Source organism: Brassica rapa, chromosome A09, assembly GCF_000309985.2.
Source record: "Brassica rapa cultivar Chiifu-401-42 chromosome A09, CAAS_Brap_v3.01, whole genome shotgun sequence".
Taxonomy (NCBI): domain Eukaryota; kingdom Viridiplantae; phylum Streptophyta; class Magnoliopsida; order Brassicales; family Brassicaceae; genus Brassica; species Brassica rapa.
Window position 1 is genome coordinate 3,056,779 of NC_024803.2, and position 13,790 is coordinate 3,070,568.

Genomic DNA, 13,790 nt, shown 5'->3' on the forward strand with positions numbered 1-13,790 from the left:
GCCGCAAAGGAAGGAGGATCATAAAAACACTCGTGTAATCTCAGCCGTTAGATTCATCCCCCACACCACCACAAGCTAAACAATCTTTTACTACACGTGCGGTAAGTTTCAAAAGTTGATCAAGGAAGAGAGTTTAAAAGATTCTCAGCTCTTATCTTCTAAAGCTTCTTCATCACAACAACACCTGAAGCAACCTCGAGCTGGGTTAACCAGATAATAATAAGAATATAATAGCATTTTGGTCTGGTTTACATTTACTTTGATAATAGGTGATCTTTCCTCGATGGTTAAATCGAGAACTAGAGAATGAGAAAGGTTTATAGTATCTCACACTAGAGAAAAATGTATGACAAGCAATAGCGTTATAACCAAGGGTCAAGCAAAAATGATTACTTCAGTAAACCCGATGATCTTTCTTTCAACTAAATAACAAAAGAGAACGACAGCTTAATAAAGCATCTTTAGATTTGTTTGGCTTCGACCTTCTTCTTCTGCCACAGCCTGTCCACGCCACTGTCTGCATCTCCCTGTAAATATAGCTCATCGTTTAAATTAAAACTAATGATTAACAAGAGTTGCAGTGTTTGCTCAACATGATAATAAGTATAACAAGGGGTTATTCAACAAAGGGACAAGTCAACTGCGTTTAATTAGGAAGCTAGTAACTTTGATTGAAATAAGGACAAAGCATCTAGAGTGTATTAGATAATAAAAGTGTAGCACAAACCTGGGCGCGAACAAAACCGCAGAGAGCAAAGGTAGTGAACTGTCCGGTGTAGATGCCATCAGCATCTAAATGCCCAATGTTGAGCTGAACAGAGGCATGATCCTTTGATGTGATCATCCGGTTAGTAGCAGAGCTGTATAACAAGAACCAAATCGTTAGTAACAATGTGTCTGATCAAGTAGGGGGATCATAATAAGAAGAAACGGTGTATTAACCATTTCCTAGGAACGTATAGTTCTGTGATCTGACCCTCTTCGTTCTGCATCTTGATTGATTTAGCTCCAAGTGTATAGACCAATCTAAATCCAAACAACTCAACTATATCAGAATAGAATTAACAATGACGATTAACTACATTTAAGGAATCAAATCTGATATCATAATCACATCCAAGAGACAGCAAAAATCTAACGGAACATCTTGTGCTTTATAGTAACCGAGAGAGCTCTAGGATTCACCAACACGCGAACAGCACAAACAGAAACGAAGAAGAGTGTGTTTAAGCTTTTACCTGAGGAGGAGAGGAGAAGCGAAGGACGTGCGGCAACGGAAGAGACACGACCTGTCGGAGAAGCCGCAGCGTTTATACTTGCCAAAAAACCCTAAAGTTTTGAAGCGGGCCTGCCATAAAAATCGCCATACCTGTGGCCCATTATGGCCCATATCTATATATATATTTGTGAGTATTTGATGAACTCGATATATGTTTCGCAAATAATGGTATAGATTAAATCGCGCCATATCATGGCATGCAGTTACTTCGTATTGGTTATTTCATATATACAATGAAAATTAGCAAAAGAAAAATTAAGGATGGTTCCGTAACTTAAATCTATATACTATATTCTAGTTATGCATTGTCTTTAGTTATTAAAACGATAGCTAAAATGAAATATAAAAGTTTCTGGCACTGCATGTGAGAATTATACTACGATTCGATACCATTTCTTTTTTTGAGTTCCTTTAGAACTAAACTTCACTCTTTGACTAAAAAAGGAAAGACAACTAGAGCTAACAACAACAACACTATAAGGTTTTACAATCTTACATTCTAGCCAAACAATTATTGATTTATCAATGCTTAAAACAAAATACTCACTTCCACGGCCAAATCATTGCCTTCAGCTTCTTTGCATTAAACTACCAAATCGTGTATTAACACCAACATAAAACATCATGATTACACTTGTGACTTATCACAAACCAATACTTTGGTTTACAGTATTAATCTTGGGTTTAATCATACTCTTCCATTAATGTCTCTTCATAAAGTAATTGCATATCTATATGTTTGTTTGCTAGTTCTGTGGCAAAATAAAATTCATGAACAACTTTTAGGATTATTTAATAATTTATATATTGACAAAATTATGGGCTCCTCCTTGTCTCTTCTAATCCATCTCCTTTCTCACACTCCTATATTTTAAAAGGTGGATAACAAGATTCTTCATATCTTTGGTAATCTTATTGTTTCCCCTAATCTCCGGTGTCTTTTACCGCTTTACAAGACCAAGAAGAAAGAGTTTTGCATAAACTTTAATTTGTTTATACCACTAATGTAAAATATCAGTAATCTAATTTCATACTAGTTTTTTTTATATACCAAATCAAGTGGCATGTGGACGAACCACACCACAACAACCTCTTAAACTTTTGTTCTATGCACACCTATAATTGTGTCGGCAGCTCGAGTCCCACCTAATCAAGCCAACATAATGCTTCTAAGTTAGATTCCAATGACCTCAAAAATAAGGTCACCAGCAAAAAGTATTTGATTATTTGTCTTTTAGATAGTATACTCATATTTAGCATACTATAATATTAATGGTTTGTGAGCTGGTGAGAGAACCAGCGATTATCATCTTGTTCCTATGTATTGGCGCCCGGAATGTGAATATTTAATAAAAATTGATATTGAAACTACAAATCATCAGTTAATCATTGTTACTCTCATAGATTTTTACGTGTAGTATGCAAATGAATGTAGGGATTTTTGCAAAATTGACCTATAACTTAAAGTCAAACACAAAACTAACCTCATTTTTTTTTGAAAATTGGTTTTGCCCTATTCACCCCACAAGTTCATATAATTTACGAAAATACCATCCATTTTTTTTTAATTTTTTTTTTCGAAAATGACATTTTTACTCTCTCACCCTCATCATCTTCAAGTAATTACAAGATTGCCATTGTCATCAATACCACAACCACCATGAACAACCAATTTGAAGCTCTTAATGCTCCTAAAATCGATTTACCCTTCTTCTTTTTCTATTCTTGTGACCTAAACACAACATATCTCTCACTTTCTCTCCACAATGAGCTAAAAAAACTCAAGATTTTGATTCTAAAATTTTTATGGTTCATAGAGTCATAGAAGCTAACGATTATGGGTGGGTGACTTCCGTTTGTGATTCTGTGTGCTTGGAGAAGCCTTATGTATGCTAAGGAACTTATCTCACTAATTTAAGGTATGACATCGAGTTTTTTTTCCAGATCTGTTCGTCAGACGACTTACTTGGGAAGTCGTCTGGCTGTAGACGACTTACCTTTCAGTCGTCTGGCTGTAGACGACTTACCTGGAAGTCGTCTGGTCAACGCAGAGGTTATTTTTGCAATTGACTTTGAAATCTGTAACCTGAGACGACTGAAAGTTAAGTCGTCTACTATTGTTTGGTTTCAAAAAAAATTCCAAAGAACCTAGACGACTTACATTTCAGTCGTCATAGGTTAGTTTTGTATTTGACTGGATAATTTCAGAAGTTTGACTTCCCCAGACGACTTACATTTCAGTCGTCTGGCAAAAATTAAAATAATAATATTTTTTTTAAAGTAAACGACTTACAATTAAGTAGTCATAGGTTAGTTTTGCAATTGAAAAAAAAACTTCAAGATTTAATTATACACAGACGACTTATAATTCAGTCGTCCACCAGACGACTTAATTGTAAGTCGTCCAGGATTTTTTTCCGAGATTCTGGTCAAACCTCGTAAATCCTGGACGACTTACATTTCAGTCGTCTCGTGGACGACTGAATTATAAGTCGTCTGTATATAATTAAATCTTGAAGTTTTTTTTTCAATTGCAAAACTAACCTATGACGACTTAACTTTAAGTCGTCTACTTTTAAAAAAATATTATTATTTTAATTTTCACTAGACGACTAAAACGTAAGTCGTCCAAAAAGTCAAACTTCTGAAATAATCCAGTCAAATGCAAAACTAACCTCTGACGACTGAAATGTAAGTCGTCTAGCTTTTTTGGAGTTTTTTTTTTAACCAAACAATAGTAGACGACTTAACTTTCAGTCGTCCGAAATAACAGATTTCAAAGTCAATTGCAAAAATAACCTCTGCGTTGACCAGACGACATATAGTTTAGTCGTCTAGACAACTTAGATTGAAGTCGTCCGCGTCTTCTCCACTAGTTTTTAAGTCTTCTACGTTAGTTTTTGAATAACTTGTATTTTTAAGAGTGATAAGTAACTTCAAGATATGTAAAACTCATATTTACAAAATATGTTCTCTCCCTTAGTTTTACTAAATTTGACTAAGTTTTTCAATGCAAACTTATAAAAAATATGATATGCTTTGACTAGTTACTATTGTTTGTTTCCATCTCTTACCAACATTCTTGTTTATTAAGATGAGAAAAAGGCCATTGGAGTTTATTATTGCATATGAGAGATCCAAAGATAAGAAAAAGGCTACTGAAGTCTATTATTTCATTGATTTGTAAATGTGTAAACACATTGTTAGCACATTTAATACATCTTGGAAAACATTATTACTGATTTTACAAAAAATTCACAACTAAAAGAGTATACATGCAATTCATAAAACAGATCACAAACAAAACTATTATAGATCATTCATCTACAAAGACAAGCTTGGATTCCACTTGAGTAGACAAGACCAGACAACTTTTAAGAAGTTCAGACGACTTCTAAGAAGTCCAGACGACTTCCAGGAAGTTCAGACGACTTTGCCAGAAGACTTTTAGGAAGTTCAGACGACTTCCAGACGACTTTACAGGAAGTCCAGACGACTTTACAGGAAGTCCAGACGACTTTTAGGAAGTCCAGACGACTTCCAGACGACTTCCAGATGACTTCCAGACGACTAACAAGTAAGTCGTCCCAGAAGTTTTCCAGATCTGAAAAACCTGCATATTAAATCCAGATCTGAAAAACCTGCATATTCAAAAACGTTCAAATGGCTTAAAAACAGAAAAAATGAGTGGAAGATTATATAAATCTACCTTTACAGAACACACAAAAATACATATCTAAAATAATAGATCTACCTTTAAATTAGTGGAAGATGAGTACCAAATAATTAAAAACCTGCAAAAAAAAAATAGATTAGTAACAAAGACATGAGACAAAATTGAAAAATTCATATAAAGTTTGATGTTTTCAAGTCAAAGAGATTAGAGTGGGTTTGGAGAGTTTTAGTTTGGGAAAAAAGTAAGAACTTTATACAACAAGAAGTTACCAAATGAAGAAAAATCAGACATAAGAACTTACCAAAACGCTCAGAAAAATCCAGACGACTTCCTAGAAGTCCAGACGACTTCCTGGAAGTCCAGACGACTTCCTGGAAGTCCAGACGACTTCCAGGAAGTCCAGAAGACTTTGTCAGAAGACTTCCAGACGACTTCCAGACGACTTCCAGACGACTAACAGGTAAGTCGTCCCAGAAGTCTTCCAGATCTGAAAAACCTGCACATCAAATCCAGATCTGAAAAACATGCATATTCAAAAACGTTCAAATGACTTAAAAATAGAGAAAATGAGTGGAAGATTAGATAAATCTACATTTATAGAACACACAAAAATACATATCTAAAATTAATAGATCTACCTCTAAATTAGTGGAAGATGAGTACCATTTGATTAAAAACCTGCAAAAGAGATAGATTAGTAAGAAATACATGAGACAAAACTGAAAAATTCATATAAAGTTTGGTGTTTTCAAGTCAAAGAGATTAGAGAGAGGTTGGAGAGTTTTAGAATGATGAACATTACATTTTTGTTGCAGCCATTTGAGAGGAGGAGAGAGAATGTGTAAATTTTTCTTTATATAGGGAGACAAAAAATCCAATTAGATTAAATATTTTTGACTCAGACGACTTCCTGGACGACTTACATTTCAGTCGTCTGGTGAAGAAATTAAAACAGACGACTTACATGTAAGTCGTCCAGAAGAGTTTAATATTTTTAGCGGGAAATTAAATATTTTTAGCGGGAAACTAAAATAAAAGACTTTCCAGACGACTTACAAGTAAGTCGTCTGGACGACTGAAATATACGTCGTCCGGGTAAATTATTTAACAGACGACTGAAATATAAGTCGTCCACACCCTAAACATAACCCCTAAACTTAATTATCTAATTAAACACTTCATAAAACCAAATCAAACTTGAAAAGTGTTTACTATACACAGAAATAAACACATATAGGTAAAAACTAATTTTTGAAAAAAAACATTTTAGTTTTCCAAAATCTAACCCTAACAATACATACAATACTACAACATATGTTTGCCAAACTCCTAAACCAAAGTATTTCATGATTCACTACTTCCACTCATATATCTTCAAAACAAATCAATTTTATCATATCTTAATTTATATCAGTTAAAACTGTTTATAATTACTTGATTTTTATTTTTTACGCATCAAAATATTTTTTTACAAGATTTATAAATTATTTTTAAAATAAACTGGTACCAGACGACTTACACTTCAGTCGTCCAGACGACTTACACTTCAGTCGTCCAGACGACTTCCAACATCTCAGACGACTCAGACGATTTACTGGGGCTATATTCGTAAAAATGGCTTCTGTTTTTTTGTTTGGTCACAAGGGGCTGAGCTGTAATTTCACTAGGCTTTTAGGTTAGTTTTACATTTGATTCAAGTTTGAGTATAGGTTTGGAATTAAAATCAAGTTGTGGGTTAGTTTTGGCAAAAACCCCATGAATGTATGTATACTTTAATAAATGGAACGATATCAAAGGAACACCATTAGGGAAGAGTTGTGTTTTCTTTAAGTGGTTTGATAAAAAAAAAGATTAATCGATCTTTACCAAGAATTGAGTTTAAACACAGCAAAAAATTTAATGTTATTTTGCTTATATAAGAAAATCGTTTACTTTGCTTGTTTGGTATGTAATTTGTCAACCCTAGGGATGAATTGATCGTGTAGTTGTGTAGGTGGTGGTGTTTAGAAGGAGTGACATACACGTCTTCATTTGGATTCAACTTCTTAAAAATTAAACGAGCCGACGCGATCGAGTATTTTTAAGGGAGACTGGTCAAATCGTCGGTGGAGATAAAAGAATTTGACAAACCAGTCAACCAGTCGTAGCCAAACCATGCCCTTGGTTCTACTTCTTACCAATCTGACATTGTGTACATTTTGTCGGCTGTTTTGAAGTTCCATATATATATTTTTAACAAAAACAAAAATAAAGTCACCGGTTGATTACCCTTTTGAGCACTAGTAGTGATATACATGTAACATGATGACCCTAACCTATGTTTATTAATCCAACATGTATATACAAAGTAACAAGTCAATTTCTAAATTGTATATACCAAAAATATCCCAAAGAGAATATCAAAAGCGATGGTGTTTCAGTAAATAAAACCAAGAAGATGTCCATTCTAAGTCATTTCATTTAATTTCAAGAGACTAAATAGACCAACCCTTAAGCCCTCCTTGTCTGAAAGGAAAATGGTGAGCTCTCGTGTGATCTACGTTGTAGTCGCGATTCTCGTGATCGCGACCGCGAGGGTCGATGCCAACGGTTACGAAGACGCATTAGGATTCATGGTCCAAACCGGATCGTCCTCTAACTGTAGAGGTTCAATCGCAGATTGCATACCGCAAGAAGAAGAGTTTGGACTCGACTCTGAGATCAGCAGGCGCATTTTAGCCTCGAAGAAGTACGTTAGCTATGGTGCGATGAGGAAGAACAGTGTTCCTTGTTCCAGACGCGGCGCATCTTACTACAACTGCCAACGTGGCGCTCAGGCTAACCCTTACAGCCGCGGTTGCAGCACCATCACGAGGTGCAGACGTTGAAATTTGAATCTCCTGCTTTACTCTTTCGTTCTTGTGTTGTTTGTTTGTGTTTGTTTTAAATATAACTATAGTTATTTCACCGACGGATACGGATGTTATGGTTTCGTTGTCAACTTGTTAAACAAAACGTATGCATTTATCTATGCTTTTCGTTTTGTAATCACATTTAATTTGGAATCTCGTTGATTGAAATAGTTATTTGCTTATATATGTTTACAAGGCTAGTGATGAAGATTTGTTCGTTGGTAAACTACTTACTACTACTAGTTGTATGGCAACTAGCTTTCCTTTTACCTCAGACTAAGTTAGTAAATATTACACAATTATTCATGAACATAGATAATTTTGCCAAGATGGCAATCTTTTCGATGTATACAGTGAACCTATCTCATGAACTATTTCTGTAAGTAAATTCTTGAGGTGTCCTTAGATGGATCGAACGAACATAACGTCTAGACAATTACTTCGTCTGCCACCCAAATGCATGTTTATAGGACAATAAGAATGGTTTTGTTAATGCAAGAAAAGTTGATAACTGATGATTACCGAAAGAAAAGTTTTTTCGTCTAAATTTCATTTAGCATTCAATAGAAACATACAAGATGGAATACAAAAGCCGACGTAATAATAACACACACAAAATCTGTAGAAACAAAGTTTAAAAAGGGGGACTTAAAACCAGCAAAAACCTGAAGAAAATATACTATTATCTAAAGAGAGAACTAATCTAAAACTAGAACTCATGAACTAATCATTATTCACAATCTTTCCATAAAAACAAGTGGCCCTGGAATTGAACTAAAAACTAAATGACATGACATGAATGAACTACTCCAAGCCAAATTAGAATAAGCAACAACAGAAACGAAAATCAAGCTAAAAGACAAGACTCAAACAATATAAGATTGAAAACAAAGTCAGAATCAAAACATCTCTCTACAGTATTTGGTTGTTGATGGCCATCTCTGTTTTATCTAGTAAACATGGGCCTATCATCAGCCCATAAAAGCCCAACACTTATCCGAAGTGTGACAAAAGCCTGCCTACTCCACCTGCTTCCGTAACAAACTCTTCGCATCGATGGCGAAGCGACGATGGTGAACTCGTATGCACCTCTCCGTTTCACCATCCTCATCTCCTTCTCCCTCGCAGCCGCCACTTCCTTCAAACTCTCCGCCTCCCACTCTCCCTCCTCGCTTCCCAAAGCCACCGCCGACGATCTCCTCGCCGTTTTAGCACCACCTTCCTCCGCCGCGTACACCGTCAACCCCGCCGTCTCTCGAGAGCTCCGCTCGTGCCTCAGATTCCTCGTCCCCTTCCAACCGCGCAAACCTATACCTGATTCGGGACGATGCTCGCTTCGCACTGGACTCTGCTCAGGGAGGAGGTTCGAAGAGGAGGAGGAGGATGAGAATTCTCTCGTCTGGCGGCCACCGGAGGCGGTTCTCGAGCTTGCTCGTCTCGCTGTTGATTCCGGCGGTGATCCCGGTTCAATTCACCGAGCACTCGATCCCACTACGATCCCGGTTCGTCTCGACGGTTTACTTAGTTACTGTTGATTAGATAAGTGTTGATTGAGTTGGTTTGTTGTGTAGGTTCCTCCTACTAATGTGGAAGGATCAAGAACGAGCAAGTGTCAACTCACGAGAACTCCTTATGGCCGTCACTTTATTGCTCAAGTATTATTAGCTTTTTTTTTTTTTTTTAAACGTTGTTTAGTGTTTTTTTTTTTAATCAGAGTTTATGTTAATGTGAGATGATGTACAATGAACAGGAAGTGAACTCGTATTTTGAGTTCTTGTTTCGTCTGATTGAATCTAGGGGACCGAGTGTAGGACTCAATGTTTCGTTGAGTCGATATGATTTGTTCCATGGTCATCTGTTTATTGCTTCAGAATCTGGACGCCTTGGAATATTGTAAGTCACCTTGGCTTCCTCGTTATACACTATGGGTTCTTGAAATGGTCTTATGACTGAAGTAAACAAGGGTCATGTTCTGTGTGTGTTTGTGTATGAACAGAAGATGAGTGTATGGTATGCGAGTGTTTGACTTGACTTACACTATGGGTTCTTGTAATAGTCTTGTGAGTTATAACTGGAGTAAACAAGGGTCTTGATCTGTTAGGAGTTGGTTATGTGTATTCGTGTAAAGAATTGAGACGTTGCAATATCAATTTATAGATTGGTGTAAGGTTAAAGTAGATTTTAGCGAGTGTTGTTGATTAGTATCTTTTGCTGATGAAAAGAAATTGGCAGGTTTCATGCTAAAGAGTATCCGGCTTATGACAAGAGATTGTTTCCTTACAACATGGGATATTGCCAGAGAGGTAATCTCTTCTCTTGTCCGTGTGTGACTGGACTTTTTCTTGCATTCTCTTGAAACTGAAAGGTGGGCACGGATAATCCCTTATTCGTTCTTGCAGTAAGATGATTGTATCTTCTTTTTGTTAGGATCTGATGTGAAGTATGGTGATTCCATCAACTTAAGAAACATCCTTTGGCTTGCACCATTACCAAGCAAATCTGGTCCAGGTTGGCTTGCTCCAGGTATCTATCCTTCCTGAGAGTTGTAAAGTAGGAAAATTAGTCTTCCTTTAACGAACGTATGTCTAACATGTCTTTGATTACGCATGTTCATTTTAGAACTTTGCCTTGCCTTATGTTCATTTGAATCACGAGAAGCAAGCAATTGTAGTTTCACCGTTCTTTGACTGATCCATAGGTGTACTTGTGGTGCTTGATGCGCATCCAGATGGAATCATATACCGAGATCTCATCCCTAACTACGTCAAGTTTGTAAGAACCATGTATGAAGGTCTGAAACAACTCTCTAAGCCTTCTCTCATCTCATTTACCCTGTATTTGCTAAAAAAATTGGTTTATATTTGTCTTCCTTCACTAGATGATCTAGGAACTAGTACAGTTGATGTCAATTACTTGAATGTGGGAGGAGCTGGAGAACCTGATTATCAGCTTTTCATTTGCTGAAATCATTCACACGTTACAAGTCTGTACATGATTGAAACTGTGCTCAAGATTTAGTTACTGGAGATGTTGGAGGTTCAAGAACGTGGGAGCTGGATGCTAATTTAGAGCAGGTGTAGAAGCAATGTGAACAAGTTAATGTATCAAGTGAAATTACTTATTAACTTAATTGATAAAGGTATACTCAAGGATAATTAATTGCTCAAGCATCATTAACAGTTTAAAGGTAACCTTAAAATAACGGTTTCAACGGCCACAGATAGGCTTAGCTGAAGAATTGATAAAAGACGAGTTTTAGTCTAAAAAGTAAAAAAGCTCCGATGCCGGGAATCGAACCCGGGTCTCCTGGGTGAAAGCCAGATATCCTAACCGCTGGACGACATCGGAATTGTTGAACACTACATAACGTAAACACATACTAATTATAAACTATTGAAAACAATGTGACTATTATAAAGTTCCTATTTGACCTAAAAGATCACCGATCGAGTTAGAGATCCAGCTGTCTGAATCCAACAAGGTTTCTCCTCTCTTTGTTAGGGTTTTGTTCTGTTTCTCTTCCTCTATTACGGGTTCTATACCGATCTCTAAACCTTCTGATTGGAGAAGATGGTAAGTCGCTTCCTGGGCTTATACTGAATCTTCGGTTCTTCTTCGTACTGTGTTGATTTCGGTATAACTTCAAAGTTTGACTCTTTAGCTTATGTTTTTGCTGTTTTGTAGCTTCCTCTTTCGCTACTCAAGACTGCTCAAGGCCATCCCATGGTAAGTGAAACTTCGACACTTGATTATAACATATAGATCAGAAGTTAAGTGACCACTGTTTTAAGTTTGAGATGCTGCGTTAGGACTTAGGTGCATAGGATCTTCTTTTTTTCTCTTAAAGTTTACATATTTATGATGATGGAATCCTTGTGGTAGCAGAAGTTAAGTAGGTACTGTTTAAGTTTAAAATGTTGCGTTAGGACTAGTTGGTGTACTTATTATCTTAAAGTGTACATCTTTTTGATGATGGAATCGTTGTTGGTATGGTAGCTTGTGGAGCTCAAGAATGGAGAGACATACAATGGGCATTTAGTAAATTGCGATACGTGGATGAACATCCATCTGCGTGAAGTTATCTGCACATCAAAGGTTATATTCTTCTCTAGTATATTCATACAAAGTTTCCATTTTTTTTATTTCTTCTATTTTCGTCTTTAAGTTTGTGTGGTTGGCGCTTAGATATGTTTGTTTGATTATGCTGTAGGACGGAGACAGGTTTTGGAGGATGCCGGAATGTTATATCCGTGGTAACACTATCAAGTACCTTCGTGTTCCTGATGAGGTAATATACTCTTTTGTGTATGTATATGCCTCTTAGCTTATCTTGTTCTTTTTTTTTCTGACTCTCTTTGCTCTGGAGTGATGATGCTTAGCCAAATCAGATATGTGCTCCAAGAGGCATGAACCCTGTTTGAGAAAATGGGATTTTGCCTCTTGTTGTAGCGCGTCTTAGACGATATCACAGAGAATGGTGTTTGCCTGACCAGTTTATAGACTTACTTGTTTTGTGTTTCTGAAGCCAGTGGCTCCATATCTTTGAACACTCTCTTTTGTTATATCGTTATTCGATTCTTGCATATATTCAGTTAACAATAATTTAGATATCTGGAAGTGACAGTCATAAGCTGTTTCTGTTTATGCTTTTACTTATATTGAGTTATTCTCTGTTCAGGTGATTGATAAAGTACAGGAGGAGAAGACCCGCACAGGTATAGTTTTCTCATGTCTATATGGTGCCTTTTTCAAACTATAAAGCAAACCGTTACTTATCATTTACCAACCGTTGTTAAAATATGTGCAGATAGGAAACCACCAGGGGTAGGACGTGGAAGAGGACGTGGTATGGATGATGGAGGGGCCAGAGGCAGAGGCCGAGGAGCTCCAATGGCTAAGATGAGTGGCAACAGAGGTACAAGCTGTCTGTCACAAAATCTTTGATTAACTTATTCTTCATAGTTTTGTCTGCTACAATGGCATTTAAGCTAAATTATAATATGTTGTGAAAACAGGAGCAGGGCGTGGGCGTGGTTGATGATTCAACAACTTATGAAGGACAAAACTCTGTGTTTTCTAGCTGGCTCCTATCGCTGCTAGCTTCTCTTGCTGCTGCTGTTGCTGCACTAGTTTGATTATATTAGAAGGGGATAAAATTGCTTTTACAATATGATTTGACTGTTTTTTCCTTTATGTATCATTTTCATGCTATATTTCATTCAGTGATTGTTAAATCTATCCAAAGAGCTGACTAATTATCTCTGTATAATATAAAATTATTCATAACATGCTTAATACAAATGACTAGAAAGTGTGTTCTTCTTACACATCTTCCGTGGCCTCCACTATCGCCGTATCTTTCTTTTCCTGTGTGTGTTTCGAACACAGAGCTTGTAAGAAGGTGGTGGGGGTTTAGGACCTGCAAGCTCCTCTTCCTTGGTCAACTACAAATTGTTCTTCCTAATGGTTTCTTCGTTATTTTACTATCCAAGGTAAAATGTGAAGTTGTGAACTACGCTGAGACTCTGATACAAAAGAGGATTCGGTTTTACTAGGCATCGACTAGGTGTGCATTGTGTTTGCTATTATTTTCTTTTGTTGGTCTTTCTTGGCCTATTCTTCTTTTTATTGAGATCTTTCGGTCTTCTTGTCTTTAATTTTTAGTATATGAAAACATTACTGTAAGCCAAATTCAGTGAAGTCTAGGGGTTCTCCTCGTAGCTGGTCTACTAATAATGTAGAGCTAAAGCTTGAAGTCTGCCACTGGGCCGCATATTTTGTAAGATTATTTGTATACCCCTCATTGGCTCCACAACATCTGTACGTTCTCGTTTGAGACTGAGCTATGGTCTTTTTGAGTTGGTTTGATGGCTCTCTTGATGATATGTGGCTGCCCCTTGTTAACAGGAATATCGGATGAGGTTAGGTCAGAAACAAAACACAA

The 13,790-nt window shown here is 36.6% G+C and overlaps 4 protein-coding genes and 2 non-coding genes across 6 annotated transcripts; 4 read left to right on the forward strand and 2 right to left on the reverse strand.

The window, feature by feature from the left end:
- Positions 1 to 220: 220 nt before the first annotated feature.
- On the reverse strand, positions 221 to 1,407 carry LOC103837171 (40S ribosomal protein S21-2). Its single transcript, XM_009113499.3, has 4 exons — positions 1,239 to 1,407; positions 943 to 1,026; positions 728 to 860; positions 221 to 527 (listed from the first exon to the last, which is right to left on the reverse strand). The coding sequence occupies exons 1-4, from the start codon at positions 1,388 to 1,390 to the stop codon at positions 462 to 464; spliced, it is 435 nt and encodes a 144-aa protein (XP_009111747.2). The 5' UTR covers positions 1,391 to 1,407; the 3' UTR covers positions 221 to 461.
- A 5,338-nt stretch (positions 1,408 to 6,745) lies between these two features.
- On the forward strand, positions 6,746 to 8,038 carry LOC103837169 (protein RALF-like 22). Its single transcript, XM_009113497.3, has one exon. It carries the CDS (start codon positions 7,472 to 7,474, stop codon positions 7,820 to 7,822), a length of 351 nt encoding a protein of 116 aa, XP_009111745.1. The 5' UTR covers positions 6,746 to 7,471; the 3' UTR covers positions 7,823 to 8,038.
- A 307-nt stretch (positions 8,039 to 8,345) lies between these two features.
- Positions 8,346 to 11,023, forward strand: LOC103837168. Its single transcript, XM_009113496.3, has 7 exons — positions 8,346 to 9,348; positions 9,418 to 9,501; positions 9,597 to 9,739; positions 10,079 to 10,149; positions 10,274 to 10,369; positions 10,545 to 10,637; positions 10,725 to 11,023. Exons 1-7 carry the CDS (start codon positions 8,917 to 8,919, stop codon positions 10,808 to 10,810), a joined length of 1,005 nt encoding a protein of 334 aa, XP_009111744.1. The 5' UTR covers positions 8,346 to 8,916; the 3' UTR covers positions 10,811 to 11,023.
- Positions 11,024 to 11,122: 99 nt separating this feature from the next.
- TRNAE-UUC lies at positions 11,123 to 11,194 on the reverse strand. Its single transcript has one exon. It is a non-coding gene; the product is annotated as a tRNA-Glu (tRNA).
- LOC103837167 (sm-like protein LSM4) lies at positions 11,184 to 13,141 on the forward strand. The gene is made up of 7 exons (XM_009113495.3): positions 11,184 to 11,419; positions 11,531 to 11,572; positions 11,843 to 11,941; positions 12,057 to 12,134; positions 12,525 to 12,561; positions 12,654 to 12,761; positions 12,862 to 13,141. The coding sequence occupies exons 1-7, from the start codon at positions 11,417 to 11,419 to the stop codon at positions 12,882 to 12,884; spliced, it is 390 nt and encodes a 129-aa protein (XP_009111743.1). The 5' UTR covers positions 11,184 to 11,416; the 3' UTR covers positions 12,885 to 13,141.
- Positions 12,207 to 12,340, forward strand: LOC117128783. Its single transcript, XR_004452173.1, has one exon. It is a non-coding gene; the product is annotated as a small nucleolar RNA snoR127 (small nucleolar RNA).
- Positions 13,142 to 13,790: the final 649 nt, after the last annotated feature.